The 25,279-nt window shown below is 35.5% G+C and overlaps 2 protein-coding genes across 2 annotated transcripts in view; one reads left to right on the top strand and one right to left on the bottom strand.

The window, feature by feature from the left end:
• BAZ2B (bromodomain adjacent to zinc finger domain 2B) overlaps positions 1 to 25,279 on the top strand; it is a 391,511-nt gene that overhangs the window by 34,557 nt on the left and 331,675 nt on the right. The window lies entirely within an intron of this gene.
• LOC121471232 (signal recognition particle 14 kDa protein-like) lies at positions 14,587 to 15,042 on the bottom strand. Its single transcript, XM_041721686.1, has one exon. The coding sequence runs from the start codon at positions 14,935 to 14,937 to the stop codon at positions 14,635 to 14,637; it is 303 nt and encodes a 100-aa protein (XP_041577620.1). The 5' UTR covers positions 14,938 to 15,042; the 3' UTR covers positions 14,587 to 14,634.

The following is a 25,279-nucleotide window of genomic DNA, read 5'->3' as shown; positions in this document are numbered from 1 at the left end:
CTAGGCTGGTGTCTTGCACTTGCAGAGTTGTACAAGTGCAAGCTACCAGACTCTGGCAGGGATGAGAAGGTGCTCAGTCAGCTAGCTTCTTATACTTGTGCAGCTGCAGTGGGCTGTTCTTAGTTAACACTAATTTCTGTGGGGCAAAATCTGGTGAAATATGCCTCATGGTCCTTGAAGGCTCTACTAGCTGTTGACATTGTCAGCCCTGAAATCTGATGAATTTGTCTGCAGATCTCTGAACCTAAATCACTTCCCACTGTGTGTCTACTAATAGTAGCTTCTGCTTTTCTTTCTTATACCTAGCTATCTCCATATATGTCAGCTTTGTTAATCTGGGTGGGGTGAAACCAAAGCTGTAACTTCACACAGTATCCCAAAAGGCTGGACAAGTGGGTTGCTCATTCTGTTCTTCCTTTCCTATCTGGGAAGTTCCTTATTAATGCTCAACAATACCAGCTTGGAGGATGGGATGATACAGGCAAAATGAAGTTGTCTTCCTTCCCATTAAGAATGGGATTTTTTTTTGATAAAGCTAATGTAAATTTATAAAGATTGTATTTTGTTGAAAATAATTTCTCCTAAACCAGAAATTGATAATTTGTTGCAACTGGAATCCCAACTCTGATTATGTAGTAGTGGCAGCTTAGAGCTGTGCATTAAGCATTCTGAGGCCACATCAAAGCTCAAAATCAAAGTGTGTCTTGACTGATAATTGACATATGCAATGAGCAGAAGAAGAAGTAATAGTGGCCCAATTATTTACCATTTCCTTTCTCGATTTTTTTAAACTCCAGTATAGTTAACATACAGTGTTATATTAGTTTCAGGTGTACAATATTGTGTTTCAGTAGTTCTATACGTACTTCAGTGCTCATCATGCTAAGTGTACTCTTAATCCCCTTGACCTACTTCACTCATCCCCCACCCACCTCTCCCCTGGTAACTATCAGTTTGGTCTCTATAGTCAGACTATTTTTTGTGTGTTTTTCTCTTTTTTCTTTGTTTCTTAAATTCCACATGAGTGAAAACATATAGTATTTGACTTTTTCTGACTGACTTATTTCACTTAGCATTGTATTCTAGAGTTCCCTCCAAGTTTCTGGCACATGGCAAGATTTCATTGTTATGGTTTAGTAAAATTCCATTGTATATTTATGCCACATCTTCTTTATCTACTCATCTGTTGATGGATGCTTGAGTTGCTTCCATTGGGTTGGCTATTGTAAATAATGCTACAATAAATATAGGGGTATGTGTTTCACTTTGGATTAGTGTTTATGTATGTTGTTGGTAAATACCCAGCAATGCAATTACTGGATGGGAGGGTAGTTCTATTTTTAACTTTTTGAAAACCCTTCACATTGTTTTCCATAGTGACTGCATCAGTTTGCATTCCCACCAATAGTGCACAAGAGTTCCTTTTTCTCCACATTGTCATCAACACTTGTTGTTTCTTATGTTTTTTTTTTTTAATTTTTATTTATTTATGATAGTCACAGAGAGAGAGAGAGAGAGAGAGAGGCAGAGACATAGGCAGAGGGAGAAGCAGGCTCCATGCACCGGAAGCCTGATGTGGGATTCGATCCCGGGTCTCCAGGATCGCGCCCTGGGCCAAAGGCAAGCGCCAAACCACTGCGCCACCCAGGGATCCCTGTTTCTTATGTTTTTGATTTCAGCTATTCTGACAGGTGGGAGATGATAACTCATTGTGTTTTGATTTGCATTTCCCCGATGATTAGAGATGTCGAGCATCTTTTTTTTTTTTTTTTAAAGATTTTATTTATTTACTCATGAGAGATACAGAGAGAGAGAGAAGCAGAGGGAGAAGCAGGCTCCATGCAGGGAGCCCGACGTGGGACTTGATCCCGGGACTCCAGGATCACGCCCTGGACTGAAGTCAGGCTCTAAACCACTGAGCCACCCGGGGATCCCTCGAGCATCTTTTCATATGTCTTTTGGCCATCTATATGTCTTCCTTGGGGAAATGTCTCTTCATATCTTTTGTCCATTTATTAATTGGATTATTTGGCCTTTTTGGTGTTGGGATGTATCAGGTCTTTATATATTTTGGTTACTAACCTTTTACCAGACATGTCATTTACAAATATCTTCTCCCATTCTTTAGGTTGCCTTTTAGTTCTGTTGATTGTTTTCTTCACTGTGCAGAAGCTTTTTATTTTGATGTAGTCCCAATAGTTTATTTTTGCTTTTGTCTCCTTGGCCTCAGGAGACATATCTAGAAAGATATTGCTATACCCCGTTATCAGAGAAGTTACTGCCTGTGATACCTTTTAGGGTTTTTATATTTCAGGCCTCACATTCAGATCCTTAATCCATTTTGAATTTATTTTCGTGTATGATGTGAGAAAGTGGTCCAGTTTCATTCTTTTGCACACAGCTGCCTAGGTTTCCCAACACCATTTGTTGAAGAGACTGTCTTCTTCCCATTGCATATTCTCACCTCCTTTGTCCGAGACCATATAATTGCGAGTTTATTTCTGGGCGCTCTATTCAGTTCTGTTGGTCTATGTGTCTCTTTCTGTGTAAGTACCATAGCATTTTGATTACTACAGGTTTGCAGTAGATCTTGATATCTGAGATTGTGATACCTCCAGTGTTGTTCTGCCTTTTCCAAGATTGCTTTGGCTTTTCAAGGTCTCTTGTGGTTCCATACAAATTTTAAGATTATATGTTCTAGTTCTGTGAAAAATACTGTGGTATTTTAATAGGGATTGCATTAAATCTGTAGATTGCTTTGGGAAGTATGGACATTTTAACAATGTTTGTTCTTCCAATCCATGAGCATGGAATATCTTTCCATTTGTTTGTGTTGTCTTCAGTTTCTTTCGTCAGTGTTTTATGGTTTTTGGAATATAGGTCTTTCATCTCCTCGGTTAAGTTTATTCCTAGGCATTTTATTATTTTTGTTGCAATTGTAAATGGGACTGTTCTCTTAATTTCTTTTTCTGCTCTTTCATTATTAGTATATAGAAATGCAATGGATTTCTGTATATTGATTTTACTGAATCCATTAATCAGTTCTAGTAGTTTTTTGGTGGAGTCTTTAGGGTTTTCTATATATAGTATCCTGCTATCTGTAAATAATGAGAGGTTTGTTTTAAAGATTTTATTTATTTATTTGATAGAAAGTGCAGAGTGAGAGAGAGCATGAGCAGGGGGAGGGGCAGAGAGAGAGGAAGAAGCAGTCTCCGTGCTGAGCAGGGAGTCCTATGCAGAGTTTGATCCCAGCACTCTGGGATCATGAGCTGAGCCAAAGGCAGATGCTTAACTGACTCAGCTACCCAGACTTCCCAATAGTGAGGGTTTTACTTCTTCCTTACCAGTTTGGATACCTTATATTTTTGCTTTTTTGCGTGTATAATTGCTGTGGCTAGGACTTCTAGTACCATGCTGAATAAAGGTAGTGAGGGTGGACGTTCTTGTCCTGTTCCTAATCTTAGAGGAAACACACTCAGTTTTTCACCATTGAGTACAATGTTAGCTGCAGGTTTTTCAAATGTGGCTTTCATTATGTTGAGATATGTTCCCTGTAAACCTACTTTGTTTAGAGTTTTCATCATGAATGAATGTTGTACTTTGTTAGATGCTTTTTTTATATCTATTGAAATGATAATATAGTTTTTATCCTTTCTTTTGTTGATGTGACACACCACATTGATTAATTTGTGAGATTGATCCACCCTTGCATTTCAGGAACAAATCCCACTTAATCATGGTGGCTGATTTTTTAATGTATTGTTGGGTTGGATTTGCTAACATTTTGTTGAACATTTTTGTATCTGTGTTCATCAGAGATCTTGGCTTGTAACTCTCTCTCTCTTTTTTGGAGTGTCTTTATCTGGTTTTGGTATCAAGGTAATGCAGGCCTCATAGAATGAATTTAGAAGATTTCCTTGTATTTTTGTTTTCGGAATTTTAGAATACCTATTTTGAGAATAGGTATTAGCTTCCTTTAAATGTTTGGTAGAATTAACCTTAGTTAAGCTGGTTGGTCCTTGACATTCATTTCTTGGGAGTTTTTTGAATACTGATTCAATTTCATTGCTGGTAATCTGTTCAGATTTTTTATTTTTATTTTTTTGGAGGGGGACTCAGTTTCAGGAAGTTAGATGTTTCTAGGAATTTATATCTTTCTTCTAGATTGTCCAGTTTGTTGTCATATCAGTTTTATAATCTCTTACACAATCCTTTATATTTTTGTGATGTTGGTTATTTCTCATCATTCACTTCTGATTTTGTTTATGTGAGTCCCCTCTTTGTTCTTTGATGAGTCTGGCTAAAGGTTTATCAATTTTGTTGATCTTTCAAAGAACCAGCTCCTTGTTTCATTCACTGATTGAGTTTCTATTTCATTTATTTCTGCTGTAATTTTTATTATTTCCTTCTACTGGGTTTGGGTTTTGTTTTCTTTTTCTAACACCTTTAGGTGTAAGTTTAGGTTATTTATTTGAGATTTTTCTTGCTCCTTGAGGTAGGCCTATATTACTATAAACTTCCCTCTTAGAACAACTTTTGTTGCTCCCAAGGATTTTGGATCACTGTGTTTTGGTTTTCATTTTTCTCCATGTATTTTTTTATTTCCTCATTGATTTATTACTCATTTATATTTAGTAGCATGTCACTTAACCTCTTTGTATTTATGTTCTTTCCAGATTTTTCTTTTCTTTTCTTTTCTTTTAATATTTTATATATTCATGAGAGACACAGAGAGAGACAGACACAGGCAGAGGGAGAAGCAGGCTCTCTGTAGGGAGTCTGATGTGGGTCTCAATCCCCGGATCCAGGATCACGCTCTGAGCCAAAGGCAGATGCTCAACCATTGAGCCACTGAGGCGTCCCTTTCCAGATTTTTTCTTGTTGATTTCTAGTTTCATAGAGTTACAGTCAGAAAAGATACTGACTTCCACCTTTTGTTGTTGTTGTTGTTGTTGTTGTTGTTGTTGAGACTTATTTTGTGACCTAACATATGATCTATTTTGGGGACTGTTCTGTATACACTTGAAAAGAGTGTGTAATCTGTTGTGTTAGGATGGAATGTTCTGAACATATTGTTAAATCCATCTGGCTCAGTGTGTCATTCAAAGCCACTGTTTCCTTGTTGATTTTCTGTTTGGATTATCTGTCCATTGATATAAGTGGGGTGTTAAAGTCCCCTACTGTGACTGTATTATTATCAATTTCTTCCTTTATGCTTGTTATTATCTATCTGCTTTATATATTTTGGTGTTCCCATGTTGGGTGCATAAATAATTAAAATTGTTTTATCTTCTTTTTGGATCATTCCCTTTATGATTATATAGTATCCTCCTTTGTCTCTTGTTACAGTCTTTGTTTTATTTTAAGATTTTACTTATTTATTCACGAGAGACAGAGAGAGAGAGGCAGAGACTCAGGCAGAGGGAGAAGCAGGATCCATGCAGGGAGCCTGATGTGGGACTCAGTCCTGGGACTCTAGGATCATGTCCTGAGCCGAAGGCAGACATGCTTAACTGCTGAGCCACCTAGGGGTCCCACAGTCTGTTTTAAAAAGTATTGCTACCCTGGCTTTTTTTTCACTTCCATTTGCATGATAAATGTTTTTATATACCTTTACTTTCAATCTGCATGTATCCTTAGGTCTGGAATGAGCATCTTGTAGGCAGTATACAGATGGGTCTTGCTTTTTTTATCTATTCTGTCACCTGTGTCTTTTGATTAGAGCATTTAGTCCATTTACATCAAAAGTAATTATTGATAAATATATGCTTATTCTATTTTGTTACTTATTTTATGGGATTTTTTTTGTTCTTCTTTGTTCCTTTATTCTCCTACTCTCTCAGTTTGCTGGCTTTCTATAGTGATATACTTGGATTCCTTTCTCTTTGTTTTTTGCATATCTATTAAAGGCTTTTGATTTGTGGTTACCGTTAGGTTTATTTTTATTTTTATTTTTTTAATTTTTATTTATTTATGATAGTCATACACAGAGAGAGAGAGAGAGAGAGAGGCAGAGACACAGGCAGAGGGAGAAGCAGGCTCCATGCACCGGGAGCCCGACGTGGGATTCGATCCCGGGTCTCCAGGATCGCGCCCTGGGCCAAAGGCAGGCGCCAAACCACTGCGCCACCCAGGGATCCCCCGTTAGGTTTATATATAACATCTTATGCATATAGCAGTCTATATTAAGGTGATGGTCACTTAAGTTTGAACTCATTCTTTATTCCTTTCTCTATCACGTTTTATGTATGTCCCCACTGTTGTGGCTAAGCCATGTTTTCCTCCAGGCTAGCCATATGCAATGGCTCTCTTTGCTTCTTGTGGGCAGTGTTTGGTCCCTATGTTGTTATTTGACTAGTCTGGGCCCTTGTTTGTCTTCAGTTGAGTCAGACCAGCTGTTTGCCAGAGATACATAGCACTGAACTGTAGGGCATTTTACCTGTGTTGTCTTATGAGTGTTCATTGATGGGCAAGGCCTGTAGTAAGATCAGATGTCTGCCCCAGTGCATTTCTGGGGCTGCAGTTGTACTGTTGTGAGTCATTATCTTCCCCTCTGTTTGAGTCAAGAGTCACTTTGGAGTGCTGTTGGCCCCTGTGGATGCTGATTGCACACTGCCAGGCTTGTGGTAGTACTTTGGGTGGGCACTGGACAAGGGCGTATTGGAAGGGGCAGGTCTACAGGAGAACAGGAGCAAGGCACCCAGTACCAGCAATTTCCACACTGGTCCATTGTGGGAGTGGAGCTGTAGCTTCCCAAAACTCCTGCCCAGGACAGCAAGAGGGGGCAGATCCACAGAAGCATGTAGGCCTGGGGTGTGATGTTAGCAAGGTAGGTGGAGAGTGTAGCACCATGCTGGTTCCCACAGGAATCCATGTGTCTAGGCTAGAGTTGGGATAGGAAAATGGCACTTGCCAGCTCTTTTTTTTTTTATTTTTCCTTAGTGAGGTCTTCCAAAGATCCCTCAGGCTCTGAGATTAGTAAGTAAATCTCCCACTAATATATACCAGGCATTTTTCAAACTGCTGGTTCTGTCTTCTACCTCAGCTGGTCTGTTTGTTGTGCTGTCTCTTTAAGGACAGGGACTCTGCCCTCCTAATTCTCACAGAGTGGAACCCACTGATTTTTAGTTCCAGATATTATGCCCCACTGATTGTTGGGATCCTCAGGTTTTCAAAGCCAAATATTATGAGGATTCGTCTTCCTCATGTGGGTTCCCCGTGCCTACCATGCCTGGTGTGAGGGTCTGTTTCTTTCTCCTCTTTGCACCCACTAAGTTTCTCTAGTGGACAGTCCCATGGGTCATTTGGCTCCTGACCACATCTTTGCCCTCCTGTACTCTTCTACATGGTCTCTTCTCTATATTTAACTGTAGAGGGTCTGTTCTGCCATTGTTCAGAACTTTTCTGGGTTATTGATACTGATGTGGGTGTTAACTAGTTGTATCCCTAGATCAAAGTGAGCTTAGGATCCTCCTATACCACCATTGTCCTTGAAAGTCTCACCTTTCTAGGTTTCTAAGTAAATTATGATATATGCTCATGTTTAAAGGAGGTTTGATTATTCAGTCTTTCTATATTACTTTTCTCATGAATAAGTAGAAATAATTGTCTTCTTAATGCTAATTCCTGAGTAGTGATGAAGTAATTGAGGCATTGAAAATATTTATTTAAGGGCACGTGGGTGGCTCAGTGGTTGAGCATATACCTTTGGCTCAAGTCGTGATCCTAGAGTCCTGGAATCCCTCCCTGGAGGGAGCCTGCTTCTCCTTCTGCCTATGTCTCAGCGTCTCTCTGTATGTCTCTCATGAATAAATAAATAAAAATCTAAGAACAGATAAATAATAATCTTAAAAAAAGAAAAGAAAATATTTATATAAGGGCACCTGGCTGCCTTAGTCAATAGTAGATTGTGTTACTCTTGATCTTGGGGTTGTGGATTCAAGCAGCACTTTGGGTGGAGATTGCTTAAAAATGAAATATTTAAAAACATATTTATTTAAATTCTTTTATGAAAGTTACATTTTCATGTCATGTTCTTTATAAATATCTGATTTACAAAAGGCTTCTAATAGTAAATCACCTACATTTAAAAATTAGAAAAGGACCTAGAAAGAAATATTTATGAAGTCTATTCACAATCACTCCTAAGTGGAAACAATCCAAAAGTTCTTCAGTGGCTGAATGTATAAACAAACTATGGTACTTCTCATTATCCCATACTACTATATTCCATCCTATATATTATATAGAATACTATACAAGAGAAGGGAGAGGAGACTGGGGAATCGGTTATATAGCTTACGAGGATTAACGAGCACATTTATCACGATGAGCACCAGGGGAGGTATGGGAATGTTGAATCACTATATTGTTGTACACATGAAACTAATGTAACACTGTATGTTAACTGGAATTAAAATAAAAATTTTAAAAATGAAAGAGGAATAAGAAATTGGTTTAAGAAACAATAGAAAGGAATGAACTATTGATAAGTGAAAAAATTTCAATGAATATCCAAGGGAACAGTGAAATAAAGAAACCCTTCTCAAGTGCTTACATCATGTGTACTTAACTTTATAAACTACTTTTGCAAGGACAAATGTATATTGATAGAAAATAGATTACTGGTTGCCAAAGGCTAGAGATTGTGGAAGTGTGTGACTACAAAGGTATAGTAAAAGGGATTAAGGTGGAGGGTGATAGACATCTTCTATATCCTGATTATGCTGATAGTAATGTGAATCTGTACGTGCACTAAAATTTATAGAACTATCTACTTCCAAAAACCAATTTATTTTTTTTTTTTAATTTTTATTTATTTATGATAGGAACACAGTGAGAGAGAGAGGCAGAGACACAGGCAGAGGGAGAAGCAGGCTCCATGCACCGGGAGCCTGACGTGGGATTCGATCCCGGATCTCCAGGATCGCGCCCTGGGCCAAAGGCAGGCGCCAAACCGCTGCGCCACCCAGGGATCCCCCAAAAACCAATTTAATATTAAAATCTTAAATAAGTTTTAGAAAAGAATCTAGATGAGGACTTTGAGTTGGCTTCAAGTTGTATGTGTGCTATGAAATGAAAGGAAAATTCTGAGGATTAGAATAAAAGATCTAAGAAATTATATGTTAAAACCCACATTGTATAGCAAGTGGGCAGTTGGGGTTAGTATTTAGTGTCTCATGAATTTGATTCATATTCTGTAATGGAAGGAGTATATATATAAAAAAAAGAAAAGAAAAGAAAAAAAGGAAGGAGTATATAGATAAGCATTTTACTCCAGAATATGTGTTGGCCTTGTAGCATTAAGTAAAATAGATGTTCTAAGAAAATGCTCCATTTTTTTTTTTCTTTTGGCTTCACATAGTTTCTGACATAGTATTAACATCCCCTAGTTGGAATAGCATGAAATTAGATGATCTAATAATACCTCTCCTGGCTGCAAAGTTTGGTTCATTTTCGTTTTTGCCAGATAACTTTTTTGAGTTTTCATGTTTTAAGTACGTTTCATTTTTTTAATACTATGCCAAACAAAAATTTAAGACCACTAGGTGGGGATGTAAACAATACAGCTTTTGTTATTTCTCTTGTGCTAAGAAGTAACTTGATGGGTACAGCTATAAGCGTAATTACCCAAAAAGAGGGAAGAAAACAAAAAAAACCAAAACTGTAAAAGCACTTGATTTTATATTTCTAATTGTTACAGTAATCTGGATTGGGGAAAAATGAAGCTTCTGAAATAAGGATAAACTCATCTATGTTCAAATAGCATATTCTGAAACCATAATTTCTTGGGATGACTCCTCATTGTCACAGTATATAATATTAATTGTCTTATGGGTTTGTTTTGTTCTAATACATTTTTAATGATAGATATGAAATGAAAAATTCAATAAGATATATTGTAATTTTCTGTTTTTTATACAATTTATACAATTTTTATAATAATTTTCTGTTTTCTTGTTTTGATACTATAAAAAAGAATGATCATTTACCTCTTTTAAAGATATGTTTAAAATCATGTTAGTTTCATGACTTATTACTGATTTTCAGTTTTATACATGTAATTAGCAAAAACATAGTTATGTTAGGAACGTTAAGAATATCTTAGAGAGTTTCTCCATAGTAAAATACCATTGTGCTATGTTGCAAACAGTCTTTTAAAGAGTACTTAGAAAAAAAAATTAGGGAATGGAAAGGGCTTTTTTTTTTTTCTTTTTTACCTCTAAAATGAGGACTGCTGTATATTTCAAAAGTTAAAATTATCTTTTTATTTTTTGAGAATTTTCTTCTCTCATACTGTATTTTTTATTACTTTTAGAGCAAATACACGTGATTATTGATAATTATGTGGGCTTTGGTATGAAAACATTGTATCACTGTTGAAGATTCCCTTTAACCACAATACAAGGCTTCTATTCAATAAGGGCTGACACTTGTTTCTTTCAGCAGTCTGTCTTAGATTTTTGGTTGCTTAGTGCTGGTCAGAAATGGAGGTCTGAGAATATGATATATTTAATATTTATTTCTTAAGTAAATGTAGCAATTTTTAAGGAACTAACGATTCTTATAAGTGAATTATCAATTTTTATGACTGCTTACTATATATAACAAAATTTATCATTCTAACCATTTTAGAAACTTGTAACATATAATATAAATTTTAACACTTTCTCTATTTTTAAGTGTACAATTCAGTGGTATGAATTACATTCATACTCTTGTGCAACCATCTGCTGTTTGCAAAACTGTTTTCATTACCACAAACAGAAACTCTGTAACCATTAAGCAATAACTCCCCATTCTCCCCAGCTACTGGTAACTTCTAATCTACTTTCTGTCCCTATGAATTTGCCTTGAAAAACTTGATTTTAATATAATTTTATGTTTTTAATTTTTCCATTTGGATGAAAAATATTTTATATGGTGGAGATCTACTATTGTCATTTGGAAGAAGTAAAATATAACACTGAACAGTACTGTATTACACATATACAGACAAGTAGCTCTGAATTATAACAGAGAAACAAGTTACTCATGTCAGTAAGTTTACTAGGCATCTTATTTAATCTTAGGATTACTTAGTATTTTCAGGAAGAAAAGAGCTTACCACTCTATTGAATTCTTATGATGTGCTTTATATTAGGACAAAAATCAAGAATATACATACATACATACATACATACATACATAATTAAGGCCCTCATTTTAGTCACACTAAGGTGACAAATGTACAAAACAGTTGAACAGAAAATAAATAGAAGTATATGAATTAGAAGGGAAAATGACTCAAAACATCTTTCATTTTAATTATTCCATTTGTTTATTTCAAGTCATACATGACACATTAGTTGGAAAATATCAACAGGAACAGCAAATAAATGGCATAAAAATATTTTTACTGATCTTTTAAGAAACTGCCTCTCAGCTAAAATTATTTTTAAAGGAAGGGCTTGCTTGCACTGTAAGATAATCTTTGCCACTGGAGTTTTCTGAACAAGAGTAAAAACAGAATTTTAGTGACTGGTCAAATATTAACTGTCCACACCTACAGTTTTCTGAAGAAATTTAGACATGATTCATAATTTAATAAAGGGCTTCAGATTTTGTTTTTTCTCAATGGGAAGATACATAGTAAATAGATCAACAAATGAGTGAAATCTTTGTAGAAATTTCTGTACTAAATTTAATAGTTTGATTCATATTGTAATTGAGTATATTGAACAACATGGAGATAATTGAAGCCTTTCATTTAAAAGAAGCTAAAATTTTGTTATATTCTATAGTAAGTTGATATGCTGGTAAATTTAAAAATATAGTGGATAATGATTAAATTAGTTGAGGAAATCTGAAAAACCATCTTTCTGTACATTATTTCAGGTAAAATTGTACCTTAATTATCCCAGAAAAATGACTCAATCTATTTTTAATATATATTGAGATGGCTTTCCTTGGGTTTCATAGTTCTATAACTAGGAGGGGTTTCTTCATAATGTTTTACTTATGTTGCTATGACATTCTTTACCTTTAACTTATTACCTCATATCCTGAGTATAAATGGAGAATAGTTCACTACTGCACACAATTTTTTCCTATCCCTGAGTGAGAGATCCAGAGGAATTTTAGAGTTGTTTGGCTCATTCAGCTTCCATTAAATTACAGTCTGTTATGCCTCCTTGTACTGAAGAGGCTGGGAAGCTAAAAATTGCATTTCCTGAATTCCTTGCTTTTGATGTTCTGGATGCATATCAAGTTCCTTCAATAATATGCACTCCTGCAAAACTTGGAAGGAAGAAGTTAAGGGAAGGCTACTTTTCTGTTCCTCTTGGCTGTTGCTGCTGGGCAACAGGTTCAGGAAGATGTCAGATTTGGGGCACCTGGGTGGCTCAGTGGTTCAGCGTCTGCCTTTGGCTCAAGTCATGATCCCAGGGTCCTGGGATTGAGTCCCACATCTGGTTCCCCTCAGGGAGTCTCTTCCTTCTGCTTTTCCCTCTGCCTATGTCTCTGCCTCTCTCTGTGTGTCTCTTAAGAATAAATAAATAAAATCTTTTTAAAAAATTAAATTAAAAAATACATTCTTCTTTCTCCCACTCTTGATACTCTTGTTGAAAATCAATTTACCACAGATGTAAAGGGTTTTTTTTAAATTTAATTTCAGTTCCTTTCCATTGATATATATGTCTGTCCTTAGGCAGTACCACACTGTCTTGATTACTGTTGCTTTGTAGTAAGTTTCAAAATTGAGAAGTGTAGGTTCTCTAATCTTACTCTTTCTTTATAAGTTGGTTTTGGTTTTCTGAGTTCCTGTTTTCCTTAGGAAACCAGAATCAGGTTGTTAACTTCTACAGGGGGGTAGGGGAGGAAGCTTGGATATGGATGGAGATTGTACTGAATCTCTTCATCAATTTGGGGACTATTGCCATTATAACAATGTTAAATATTTCATTCCATGAAATATTCTTTTTATTTTAAAATATTTTTCAGAATGTTTTGTAGGCTCAAGCATACATATCTTACTCTTCTTTTGTTAAATTTGTTTTTGGGTATCATTTTTTGAGCACTTCTTTTTGTTCTATTATAAGATATTCTTCATCTGTTTCATATACTTTTACCCTAGCTTCAGAATGAGCCATTTCTCCAAGAAGCCTTGGTTATTTTTAATGGGTAATTGTATTTAAGAAACATTATCTGGATGTTCAGTGTGTTCTAAAATACTTATTTTAGAAAGGAAACTAAGGCCCACTAAGTTCTAATATTCCATTTGATGGCCTTCTAAAAATAGTATTGTACACTAAAATGAGTTAGAAATTCTTTGGGGAACTCTACTCTCATGTATGGAGTCTGAAAAAAGTAACACAAGTCTGAAATATGTTATTATTGTGAGAAAAAATATTTTCTAAGATGGCTGGAAATACTGACAAAGATGGCAGGTTAAAATAGCTTTTATTGGCTAAATTTTGATAATTCAAACATAGAAAAGAAGATCATTAACCACTTGAATCTGTAAAAAGCTTTAAGTCAATGATGATGCTCCAAAGGAACAAACAGTGTTCAGGAAATCATATATGTATTTGTATGGGGATCTGTGATTCCCAGTTACAAAATATACCTTATGATTACCAGCTAAGTGATAACTTACCAAGGATCAAGAAGTCGACTATGGAGTAATGGATTTGTGTCTGTGGTCCTTAGACCATGCTTAATATAAGAACTTCTCAAATACAAGTGTGGTTGTAGGTATATTGAGGGATCTTTCAAGGAATCCGGGGCCTGGTTCTAGATAAACTGTCAGGGAAGCTTAAAAAAATTGTCTGGGAAGCTTGAGATGTGGACTTGAGATTCTCCTGCCTCCCAGTAAACCCCCAGAAATATGTTAGATATATGTTATATACATATATCAAGTTATCTGGCAAACACCCCAGATTTTCAAGTAATGGGAGGAGTTAGGAAGCTATAATACTCCCCTTCTTTTTGAAGAATAAAGTAAATGCTGCTTATTCCTGGAAAGACCTTCACTTTGTTTAGCAGTTGTGTATTTCCATCAAGATTTTAGAAACTCAGGATGCTTTACTGGATATAGTGTTGTGTAATTCTTACCTTTTAAAATTTTTAATGGATACTATGCAATTCTATCTTTCTGTTTTCAGGTCACTCTGAAGTCTGACAACATGATTATATCTTTGGGCAGCTCCCAAGTGTCCAAATTTCATAAAGAAGTAAAACTGTACATTTTTTCTGATGATAAGATTGTTTCCTAAAAAACTAAGGAGTCTGCAAAGCAACTAGAACAAACAAGTGAATTTATTTATTTATTGCAGATAAATACATGTTTAATGATCCATTGTTCTTCACACAGATAACTACAGAGACTTTATGATCTCAGGATATATAACCATGCAACACAAACCAATCAACCAATTCTAAAATAAACTTGGCTTCTTACAACTATCCTGTAAACACTGCAGCCCTTGTTCCATCCAAAATGAGCCATGAGCCTCCTCTCACATGAAAAGTTATCACAGGGGAATGGGAAACCTAGCTTTCTGGCCAAAAGGAAAAACCAAAGGAAAAACAGTAACTGGGTGAACTGGTGAGAGCAGGATATGCAGTGCCCTTCACTGTGCTGCTTTGCTCTTCTTACTCTTGCTCTTTTCGTCCCTCTTCTTCATCCATGTTAGCTCTCAGTAGGTTTGAGTAAGCCATCTGAAACTTGTTTACTTCTTTGGAGCTCACCACAGTGCTGATCTTCTTTTTCCCAACAGTAGCTCTTAACAGACTGTTGTCTGAGGGCTCAAAGCCCTCTACAGAACCTTTCCTTGGAATGGGTTTAGTTTGACCATCATACTTCTTTAGGGTGTTGAACACGCTGCCCGACAACCAGCACTTCTGGAAGAGTCTGGTCAGCTCCGTCAGGAACTGCTCGCTCTCCAGCAGCACCATCCCAGCGCCGCTAGCTCCCAGGCGTCAGCATAAGGCTCTCCAAACAAGTGAATTTAATAGTGTAACAGGATACAGAGTTAAGATATAAAAATCAATGGTATTTTAATATACTAGTAGCAAACAACTGGAATTTTTAAAATTCCATTTACAGTTATACCAAAAAAATAATTCTTAGGAATAAATAAAACAAAAGGCATTTACAGCTTCTACCCTAAAAACTACAAAACATTAATGAGAGAATTTAAAGATTAAATTAATGGAGAGCTATACTTTTTTCATGGATTAGAACATTTAAGATTAGTCATATGACTCTTCTAACCAAATTTGTCAACATATCCATACAATTTCAATTAAAACTCCCAACTGTTTTGGCAGAACATGACAATCTGATTCTAAAATGTATATGGAAATGCAAGAAAAGAAAACATGAGTAAGCAAAGCAATTTTTAAAGTGGCAAACAAGTTAGGATGACTTAAACCTAAATGATTTCAAGACTTCAGATAAAGTTACTGTTATCAAGACCACTTCTGGGGCTCCTGGATGGCTCAGTTGGTTATGTGTCCAACTCCTGATTTCAACTGAAGTCATGATTTCAGGGTTGTGAGGTCAAGTCCTGCATCAGGCTCCACCCCCAGCACCATGTCTCCCTCTGCTCTGCCCCCACACGCTCATGTGCACTCTCTCTCTCAAATAAATAAATGTTTAAAAAACTAAAAAGACCACCTGCTGTTGGTGAAATGATCAGCCTGAGGATAGGTAGAAACAAAATTAATATTAATGTAAACCTACACATACATAATTATCTACTTTTCATTAAGAGTACCAAGTTCCTTTTTTTTTTTTAAGAGTACCAAGTTCAATAAGGGAATGAAGAATATTTTTAATCAATGATGTGGCTAACTGGCTATCCATATGACCATCCACATTTCCTACTGTATTTCATGAGGAGAAATTAACTCAAATTAACTCAAAATGAACTATAGACTTAAATTTAGCACTATAAATTTTGGGGTAAAAAAAAACAGGAGAAACAATTTTGCTACCTTGGGTTGGGAAAATGATTTTTAATTAGGACTCAAGAAGCATGAACCATAATAGAAAATATAAGTTCCTTTTTAAAATCAAAGTTAAAATTTTTTCTCTTTGAAAACACCTTTAAGAAAATGAAAAGTTGGGCATCTGGATGGCTCAGTCTGTTAAGTGTCTGCCTTGGGTTCAGGTAATGATCTCAGGGTTCTGGGATCAAGCCCTACATCCCACTCCCTGCTCAGTGAAGAGCCTGCTTCTTCTCCTTCTCCCTCTGTCACACCTCCCTGCTTGTGCTCTCTCTCTTAAATAAATAAAATAAAAATAAATAAATAAAATCTTTTAAAAAGGTAATTGCTAAAACTTTATTTATTAAAAAAGGAAAAAGTGAAAAGGCAATGCATATATGAAGGAAAGTATTTGCAAACATATTTTAAAGGACTTGCCTTCAGGATATAAAAACACTTACAACCTATTAATAAAAAGAAAAAAAATGATCAAGTTTAAAAATGGGCAAAAGTTTTGCACAAAGCACCAAAATGATACTTGAATTGATAATCACAAAAAATATGCTCAAATCATTAGTCAACAGAGAAGTGTAAGTTTAAATAAAAATGAGACTCCTTTTATGCTCATTAACATTGTTAAAGTTTAAAAGGTATCAGTACTAAATGCTGGTTAGTATTGCAGTAATTAGAACTGTCAAATTCTGGTGGACATGTAGAACGGTTTAGCTTAGCCATATCTGAAAATGGTTTCCAGTTTCTTAAGTTACCAACAAAATAAAAATAGATAAATTGGACTTCATCTGTAATAAAAACTTTTGTCCTTCAAAGGATGCTATTAAGAATGTAGAAAGAAATGCACAGAATGGGAAAAATATTTTCAAATCAAATATTTGATAAGGGACTTGCATCTTAAATATGTGAAAACCTCTTACAACTCAATAATAAGACAAAAGCCCAATTAAAAAATGGGGGGGGGGGTTTGAATAGACATTTATCTGGTGTAGCAATGGCTAATGAGCACACAAAAAGATGTTCACTGTCAGTAGTCATTAAAGAAATGCAAGTCGAAACCAAAGTGATATACCATTCACTCCCACTAGGTTGGCCACTAAACCTAAGAAAAAAGCCTAAATGAGAATGTAGAGGTGTTGGAACCTTTCGTATATATGTCACTGTTGACAATATAAAATAGTTCAGCAACTATGGAAAACAGTTTGGCAGTTTCTGAAAAAATTAAACATAGAATTACCATATGACCCAGTAATATGGTAATATCCACTTGTAGGTATATGACCTAAAGAACTTAAGACAGATACTTAAACAAGTACTTGTATACAGGTGTTTCGAGCAGCAATATTCATAATAGCCAAAATGTGGAAACAACCTAACTGTCCATCAGTGGATGAATGGATAAATCATTTGGGGTACAGGCATGCAATGGAATATTATTCAGCCAATAAAAAGTAAAGAAGTAGTGTGTTACATGCCATAATGTAGATGAGCCTCAATAACATTATGCTAGGTGAAAGAAGCCAAACACAAAAGACTATATATTTATTCTCTGATTCCAATTATGTGGAATATCTAGAATGGATAAATCCAGAGACAGAAAGCAGATTGGTGGTCATGGTGGTTTGGAGAAGGAGGGAATATATAAAAACTACTTAGTATGGTGTTTTATTTTGGGGTGATGTAAATAATATGGTTGCACAATATTCTTTTTTTTTCTGCAAAATAGGAAACCAGTTTAATCCAACTTTTTAAAGGTACAAATTAGAGGTTGCACAATATTCTAAATTTACTAAATGCCGCTGAATTATTCCCCTTAAAATAGTTAATTTCATGTTCTGTGAATTCCCACAGGAACACACAAACATCAAGATACCTCTACACGCTAATTAGGATGGATAAAATTTAAAAGCTTGGCCATACTAAGCTTTGACATGGTTGTGGAGGAGTTGGAACACTCATTCACTGCTGATGAAAATACAAAATTATAAAACCACTTTGGAAAATAATTTGACAGTTTAATAAGTTAAACATATACTGCCACATTATTCAACCATTGCACTTTAGGAATATACCCAAGTGAAAAGAGTATATGTTCAGGGACACCCAGGTAGCTCAGTGTTTGAGCATCTGCCTTTGGCTCAGCTTGTGATCCCCAAGTCCTGGGATCGAGGCACCTCAGTGATTCAGTGGTTGAGCATTTGCCTTCGGCTCAGGTAGTGAGTGATCTTGGGGTCTTGGGATCAAATCCTGCATGTGGCTCCCCACAGGGAGCCTGCTTCTCCCTCTGCCTATGTCTCTGCCTCTCTCTCAGAGTCTTTCATGAATAAATAAATAAGTATTTTTTTTAAAAAAAGAGTTTATGTCCACATAAACTCTGGTACTGAGATGCTCCTACTAGCTTTATTTGTAATAGCTTCAAATTGGAAACATCTGAAATGTTAGTGGAAAACCAAATTGTGATGTATTTATAAAATGGAATACTCTTAAAGCAATAATATATAAGGATGAACTATCAACACACACACATGACAGTATGAATGAATCTCAAAATCATTTTGCTAAGTTAGAAGCTGGGAGATGGAGGGAGAATACATATGATGTCATTTATGTAAAACTCTAAAAAATACAAACAAATCTTTAGTGACATTAAATAAATAGATGTCTGGGGCCAGAGCTGCAGGCATCAGGAGAGAGAAGGGTTTCAAAGGAGATGAGGAAACTTAATGGGGTGATGGATATATTCAATGTATTAATTGTGGTGGTTTCACAGATGTATTCGTATGTCAAGACTTATACCTCAATAATCCTGTTTTTAAAATAACAAATGTTGAGAAGAATATGGAGAAGTTGGAACCCTTCTGCACTGCTAGAGGGGATGAAAAATGGTGTAACCACTTAGAAAACAGTGTGGCAGTTTCCCAAAAGGTTAAACACAGATCAATTCTACAATAAAGTATATGTTCATTAGAAATGAAATCATAGACCCACAAAAGAAATTTCACAGAAATATTCATAGCAACATATGAATAATAGCCAAAAGCTGGAAACAGACCAATTCTATCACCTAATGAGTGGATAAACAAATGTGGTATGTTCATAGGATGGGATATTAATTGGCCACAAAAGTGAATGAGGTATGATACATACTTCAGCATGGTTGACCTTTGAAATATTACACTAGTTAAAATAAATTCAAACACAAAGAACCAGGATTTTATTATTCCTCTTATATAAGGAACCTACAATAGGCAACTTCATATAGACAGAAAGTAAATAGAGGTTGCTAGGGGCTGGAAAGAGGAGATTAGGACTTAATTTTTAATTGGTACAGAAAATTGTGTTTAAATAAGTAATGGAAAACAGTAGAAATAATAAGAAAGGAATCTAAATAGAGAAATACACACTCTATGGAGAAAGAACCAAATAGAGATTCTAGCATTTCAGTTTACCATAACTGAAATGAAAAATTCACTAGATGGGCTCAACAGCAATAAGAAGAATCAATGAACCTGAAAATCATTTGAAAGTACCCTATGTAGGAATAAAGAGACAATGATTGAAGAAAAATCAACATCTCAAAGAACTGTGGAACAGTGTGACATATCCCTATATACATGTAATGGGTATCCTAGAAAAAGAGGACAAGTAAAGTAGGCAGGAAAAATTAAAGCAATAAATAATAAAACGACATCTCAATTTGATAAGAATATTAATCTACAGTTTGGAGAAGCTCAACAAATCCAAAGTGTGAAAAAAGACAGAACCATACTTGAATGTAATGGAACTGTTTAAAGTCAAAGTCAAAAAGAACTCTAGAAAGAAGAGAAAAACAACCTATGAATAAGGGAGCAACAATACTATTCATAGCTAATCTCTCTAATCAGAAACCCTGGTGTTAGGGGCACCAGGGTACCTCAGTGGTTGAGGATCTGCCTTTGGCTCACTAGGGTCCAGGGATTGAGTCCCACATCGGCTTTTCACAAGGAGCCTGCTTCTCCCTTTGCCTATGTCTCTGCCTGTCTGTCTCTCATGAATGAATAAATAAAATCTTTAAAAAAAAAAAAAAGAAAGAAAGAAAAAGAAAACCTGGCAATGAGAAGACAACGTAATGACATACTCAGAGTCTTGGACTTGAGTTTGGGAAAGGCACTGACAACTGTAGAACTCTATATCATGTAAAATTATCTTTCAGAAATGAAAGTAAAAGGCATTCTTAAGAAAACAAAAAAACTAAGCTTTTGTTGCTAACGGCACTACTAGCATTAATAAAGTTCTTCAGGCTGAAAAGAAATAATAGTAATAATAGTTAACAGTAAGTCAGATCCACATGAAGGAATAAAGAGTACCAGAAATGGTGTATATATGTGGGTTAACAATAAAAGACTGATACTTTTCTTTGTTTTCTTAATTTCTTCAAAAACCACTAAAAAAGTAATTGAAAGCAGTAATTACAGCATTTTGTTGTTGAGTGTAGAACATACATAAAAGTAATATAATTTACATTACTAGTACTAACAATGATGGAAAAAAATGGAACATATAGGAGCAATTTTCTGTAGTAAAGTCAGTATTTATCTGAAGTACGTTTTCATAAATTAAAGATTCATTTTGTAACCCCTAAAGCAATGACTATAAAGAAACTTTAAACAAAATGTAATAACCTAATCAAAAGTGGAATTACATTGTTACATTGAAATTATATATATTTAACATATAAGACATCAAAGGAGTAATAGAAGATCAAGAAGGACATTTTAAAAAACAAATATAATGATGAAAAATACAGCACTGTCAATAATTATAATAATTGTGAATGGACTTCAGTAGAAAGGCAGATACTTTACATTTCTTTATTCCTATAGGACATTATTATGTCCTCCATTTGCCCTTCCAAATCCCCTCTTCTTTTAAGTCTACTTTGCTTTTGACTTTAGAAAACTGATTTTCTGGATTTTATGAGTAAAATAATCCTCTGGCACCTGGTCAATTTCTACTAATGAAGACAGCCCTTCAAATATATCAGGAAAATAGAGTATGTAGCCAAGGTATTTATCCTTGTGGTTACCTCACTGTTAGGGCACCTTAGGCTATCTATGTCTCTATATTGGAAACATTTTCTACACTATTCTCTTCTGATAGTTCAGTAAATAACCCCCCTTTACTCAAACCTATGACCAAAAGGATAATAAGAGCTCTACTGGTATTAGCCCTGGGTCATTGTATTGTTCCTTGTGGTTTCTCTTCACCCTCACTTTTATGAATAGTGTCTTTGTATATTAACTTTCTTTGAATTATTCCAAATTGTGCCATCTGTGTGCTGAGAGAATTCTGACTGATTTATATAGCTGTGATTGTTTAGATAGGATGTTCATTCTCTTTTCCATTAGCCATCTTCTCTTCCAAGGATTTTTCTGTATTTATATTTTTCTTCATTCTAAAAAACATTAAAAACTATTTCACGTCTTTATTCAGATTTAGTCTCCCAGGAATGCATATTTTAACTATTTTTGTTATTTTGCATTAGGTAATTCTTCATATGGACTAATTGCTTCTGTATTCATGCTGTCTTTTCTTTTCTCCTCTGCCTCACTCATGTTGTCTATTTTCTGTCTCTCCTGTTGCATCTTTGAGGTAACCAAACAAATGAATACTAGATGTTTATATTTTGTTCAGAAGAAACTATTTTTAGAATGTATGCTATTTTGCACATCTTTTACTTTTGCTGCAGTGTTTTTTTCCTTTTCTTTTTTAAAGATGTTATTTTTAAATAATCTCTACACCCAACATGGGATTTGAACTCACAAACCTGAAATCAAGAGTCATGTGCTGGGCAGCCCCAGTGGCGCAGCGGTTAGCGCCGCCTTCAGCCTGGGGTGTGATCCTGGAGACCGAGGATTGAGTCCTGTGTCGGGCTCCCTGCATGGAGCCTGCTTCTCTCTCTGCCTGTGTCTCTGCCTCTCTTTTGCTCTCTCTGAATGAATGAATGAATGAATGAATGAATAAATAAATAAATAAATATTTTAAAAAAAAAAAAGAGTCATGTGCTGAGCCAGCCAGGTGCACCCCTACAGTGTTTGTTCAAAGCAATCTTTTCTTTTTTCTTTTCTTTCCTTTCTTTTTCTTTTCTTTTCTTTTCTTTTCTTTTCTTTTCTTTTCTTTTCTTTTCTTTTCTTCTTTCTTTTCCTTCCTTCCTTCCTTCCTTCCTTCCTTCCTTCCTTCCTTCCTTCCTTTCTCTCTCTCTCTCTCTCTCTCTCTCTCTCTCTCTCTCTCTGGCCTACATACTCATGTAAGTCTATCTGGCATTGTTTTCAAGGATAGTATTGAAGAAAGACCCCTAAAAATTCTAACTTTAAAACAACTGCTGGCAAGTAGCCCTTTAAGCATTGACTTTGAAGTCAAGCTTCTACTTCAGTTTGTAATGCCTATAGATATTATATGGATCAATTGGCCTGTGTTGTGGTTTTTTACATTAATTATTTAACTTTTTATTTGATTTATATTTTTTAAGTTTTTGTTCCAAGTTAGTTACCGTACAGTGCTATATTACTTTCAAATGCACAATATAGTGATTTGACAACTCCATACATCACACAGTGTTCATCACAAGTCCACTCCTTAAATTGTCATTACATATTTAAACCATCCCCCACTCGCCTCCCCTCTGGTAATCATTTCTTCTCTATAAAGAATCTGTTTCTTGGTTTGCCGCACTCTCAATTTCTTTTTTTTCCATTTACTCATTTGTTTCTTAAATTCCCAATATTACTGAAATCATATGATATTTGTCTTTCTCTGACAGACTTATTTCACTTAGCATTATACTGTCTAGCTCCATCCATGTTATTGCAAATGGAATGGCAAGATTTCTATTTTTTATGGCCAAATAAGATTCCAGTGTATGGTGTGTGTGTATTTGTATGCGTGCATATGTGTGCGTGCGTGTGTGTGTACCACATCTTTATCCATTCATTAATCAGTGGACGCTTGGCTATTGTAAACAATACTGCTATAAACATAGAGGTGCATGTATCCCTTTGAATTAGTGCTTTTGTGGGACACGTGATTGGCTTAGTCTGTAGAGCATGGGATTCTTGATTTCCAAGTTGTGAGGTCAAGCCCCACACTGGGCATAGAATTTACTTAAAAAGTTATGAATTAAGGGTGCTTGGGTGGTCAGTCATTGGAGTGTCTGCCTTCAACTCAGGTCATGAGCCCAGAGTTCTGGGATGGAGCCCTGCAGCTGCTCCCTGATCAGCAGGATCTGTTTCCCCTTTTCCTTCCAACCTCTTGTGCATACTCTCTCTCTCTCTCAAATAAAGAAAATCTTTAAAAAATTATAAATTAGTGTTTTTGTATTCTTTGGGTAAATACCCAGTAGTGCAATTGCTGAATCGTAGGATATTTCTGTTTTTAACTTTCTGAGGAGTCTGTATACTGTCTTCCAGTGGCTGCACTAGTTGGCATTGCCGCAACAGTACAAGGGGTTCCTTTTTTTCCACATCCTCACTAACATCTGTTGTTTCTTAGGTTTTTTATTTTAGCCATCCTGGCCAGTGTGAGGTAATATCTCATTATGAAAAACAATGATGAGTATCTTTCATGTGTCTGTTAGCTATCTGTATATTTTCTTTGGAAAAAATGTCTATTCATAACTTCTGCCTATTTTTTTTTTTTTTTTAGGTGTTGAGTTGTATCAGTTCTTTGTATATTTTGGATATTAACCCTTTATCAGATATGTCATTTGCAAATATCTTCTTCCATTCTGTAGGTTGCCTTTTAGTTTTATTGATTGTTTCCTTCATTGTGCAGAAGCATTTTATTTTGATATAGTCCCAAAGTTTATTTTTGCTGCATTTCCCCTGCCTCAAAGGACCTATCTAGAAAAATGTTGCTACAGCCAATGTCAGAGAAGTTACTGCCTGTGTTCTCTTCTAGGATTTTTATGGTTTCAGGTCCCACATTTAGGTCCTTAATCCACTTTTTAAAAGATTGATTGATTGATTGATTGATTGATTGATTGAGAGTGGTGGAGGGGCAGAGGGAGAGGGACAGAGGGAATCTCAAGCAGACTCCTTGTTGAGTGTGGAGCCTGATGCAGCTTGAGCCCAGGACTCATTAGATCACAACCAGACCTAAAACCAAAAGTTATATTCTCAACTGACTGAGCCACTCCTGCTCCCTGTCTTTAATCCATTTTCAATTTATTTTTTTGTGTATGGTGTTAGAAAGTGGTCCAATTTCATTATTTTTTAAATAGCTGTTAAGTTTTCACTACACCATTTATTGAAGAGACATTAGCTATTCTTTCCTACTTTGTTGAAGATTATATAATTATTGGTTTATTTCAGGATTTTCTATTCCATTCTATTGATCTATGTGTTTATTTTTGTGCTAGTACTATATTGTTTTGATTACTACAGCTTTGTAATATAACTTGAATTCTGGAATTGTAATGCCTCCAGCTTTATTTTCCTTTTTTTTTTTTTAAGGTTGCTTTAGCTATTTGGGATGTCCTGTGTTTTATTTTGTTTTGCTTTTGCTTTGTGTTGCATTTTCTGTCAAAATGAGTCTCAGACCTCAATTTACAATGCTTCAAATATATGTGCTGTATTCAAGTGTATCTTTCTACCCTTTTTCCACTCCCAGTATGCATAATTTCATATGTTCCCACCCTGTGCCTTACTTGTTTATATATTTTATTCTGGCAGTTATAGACTCTGAAGATATTACAGAAAAAAGAAGCTAAGGTGAAACCTTTGGCATGCTTCTGATTCTGGATGCCTTTGTACAACTGGGAAATATTATACATTTTTTTTAAATTATTTATTTATTTATTTATTTATGATAGTCATACAGAGAGAGAGAGAGAGGCAGAGACACAGGCAGAGGGAGAAGCAGGCTCCATGCACCGGGAGCCCGACGTGGGATTCGATCCCCGGTCTCCAGGATCGCGCCCTGGGCCAAAGGCAGGCGCCAAACCGCTGCGCCACCCAGGGATCCCCGGAAATATTATACATTATAACAGAATAGAAGTTGAGTCTTTACCTACCTATGTTAGTCTGTGCTATTCTTGTTCAAGGAATATATTTCTGATTCCATTCCATTGTTACAACAGTGAAAGATCCACCAAGGCTTTGGCTTTTATTGTTTAAACTTCCTGTACTACTTTTTTAGGTTAACGCCCAACTCCAGTTAATGTTATTGCTTTTTTTGTACTCCACTGACTCCCAAAGAATTTCAGATATGGAAGAATTTGTTAGAGATTATCTTTAGAATTTTCTGTTTGGTAACAATA

Source organism: Vulpes lagopus, chromosome 11, assembly GCF_018345385.1.
Source record: "Vulpes lagopus strain Blue_001 chromosome 11, ASM1834538v1, whole genome shotgun sequence".
Classification (NCBI taxonomy): domain Eukaryota; kingdom Metazoa; phylum Chordata; class Mammalia; order Carnivora; family Canidae; genus Vulpes; species Vulpes lagopus.
The sequence above is the reverse complement of the archived record's forward strand: the minus strand, read 5'-3'. Positions and strand labels throughout refer to the sequence as shown.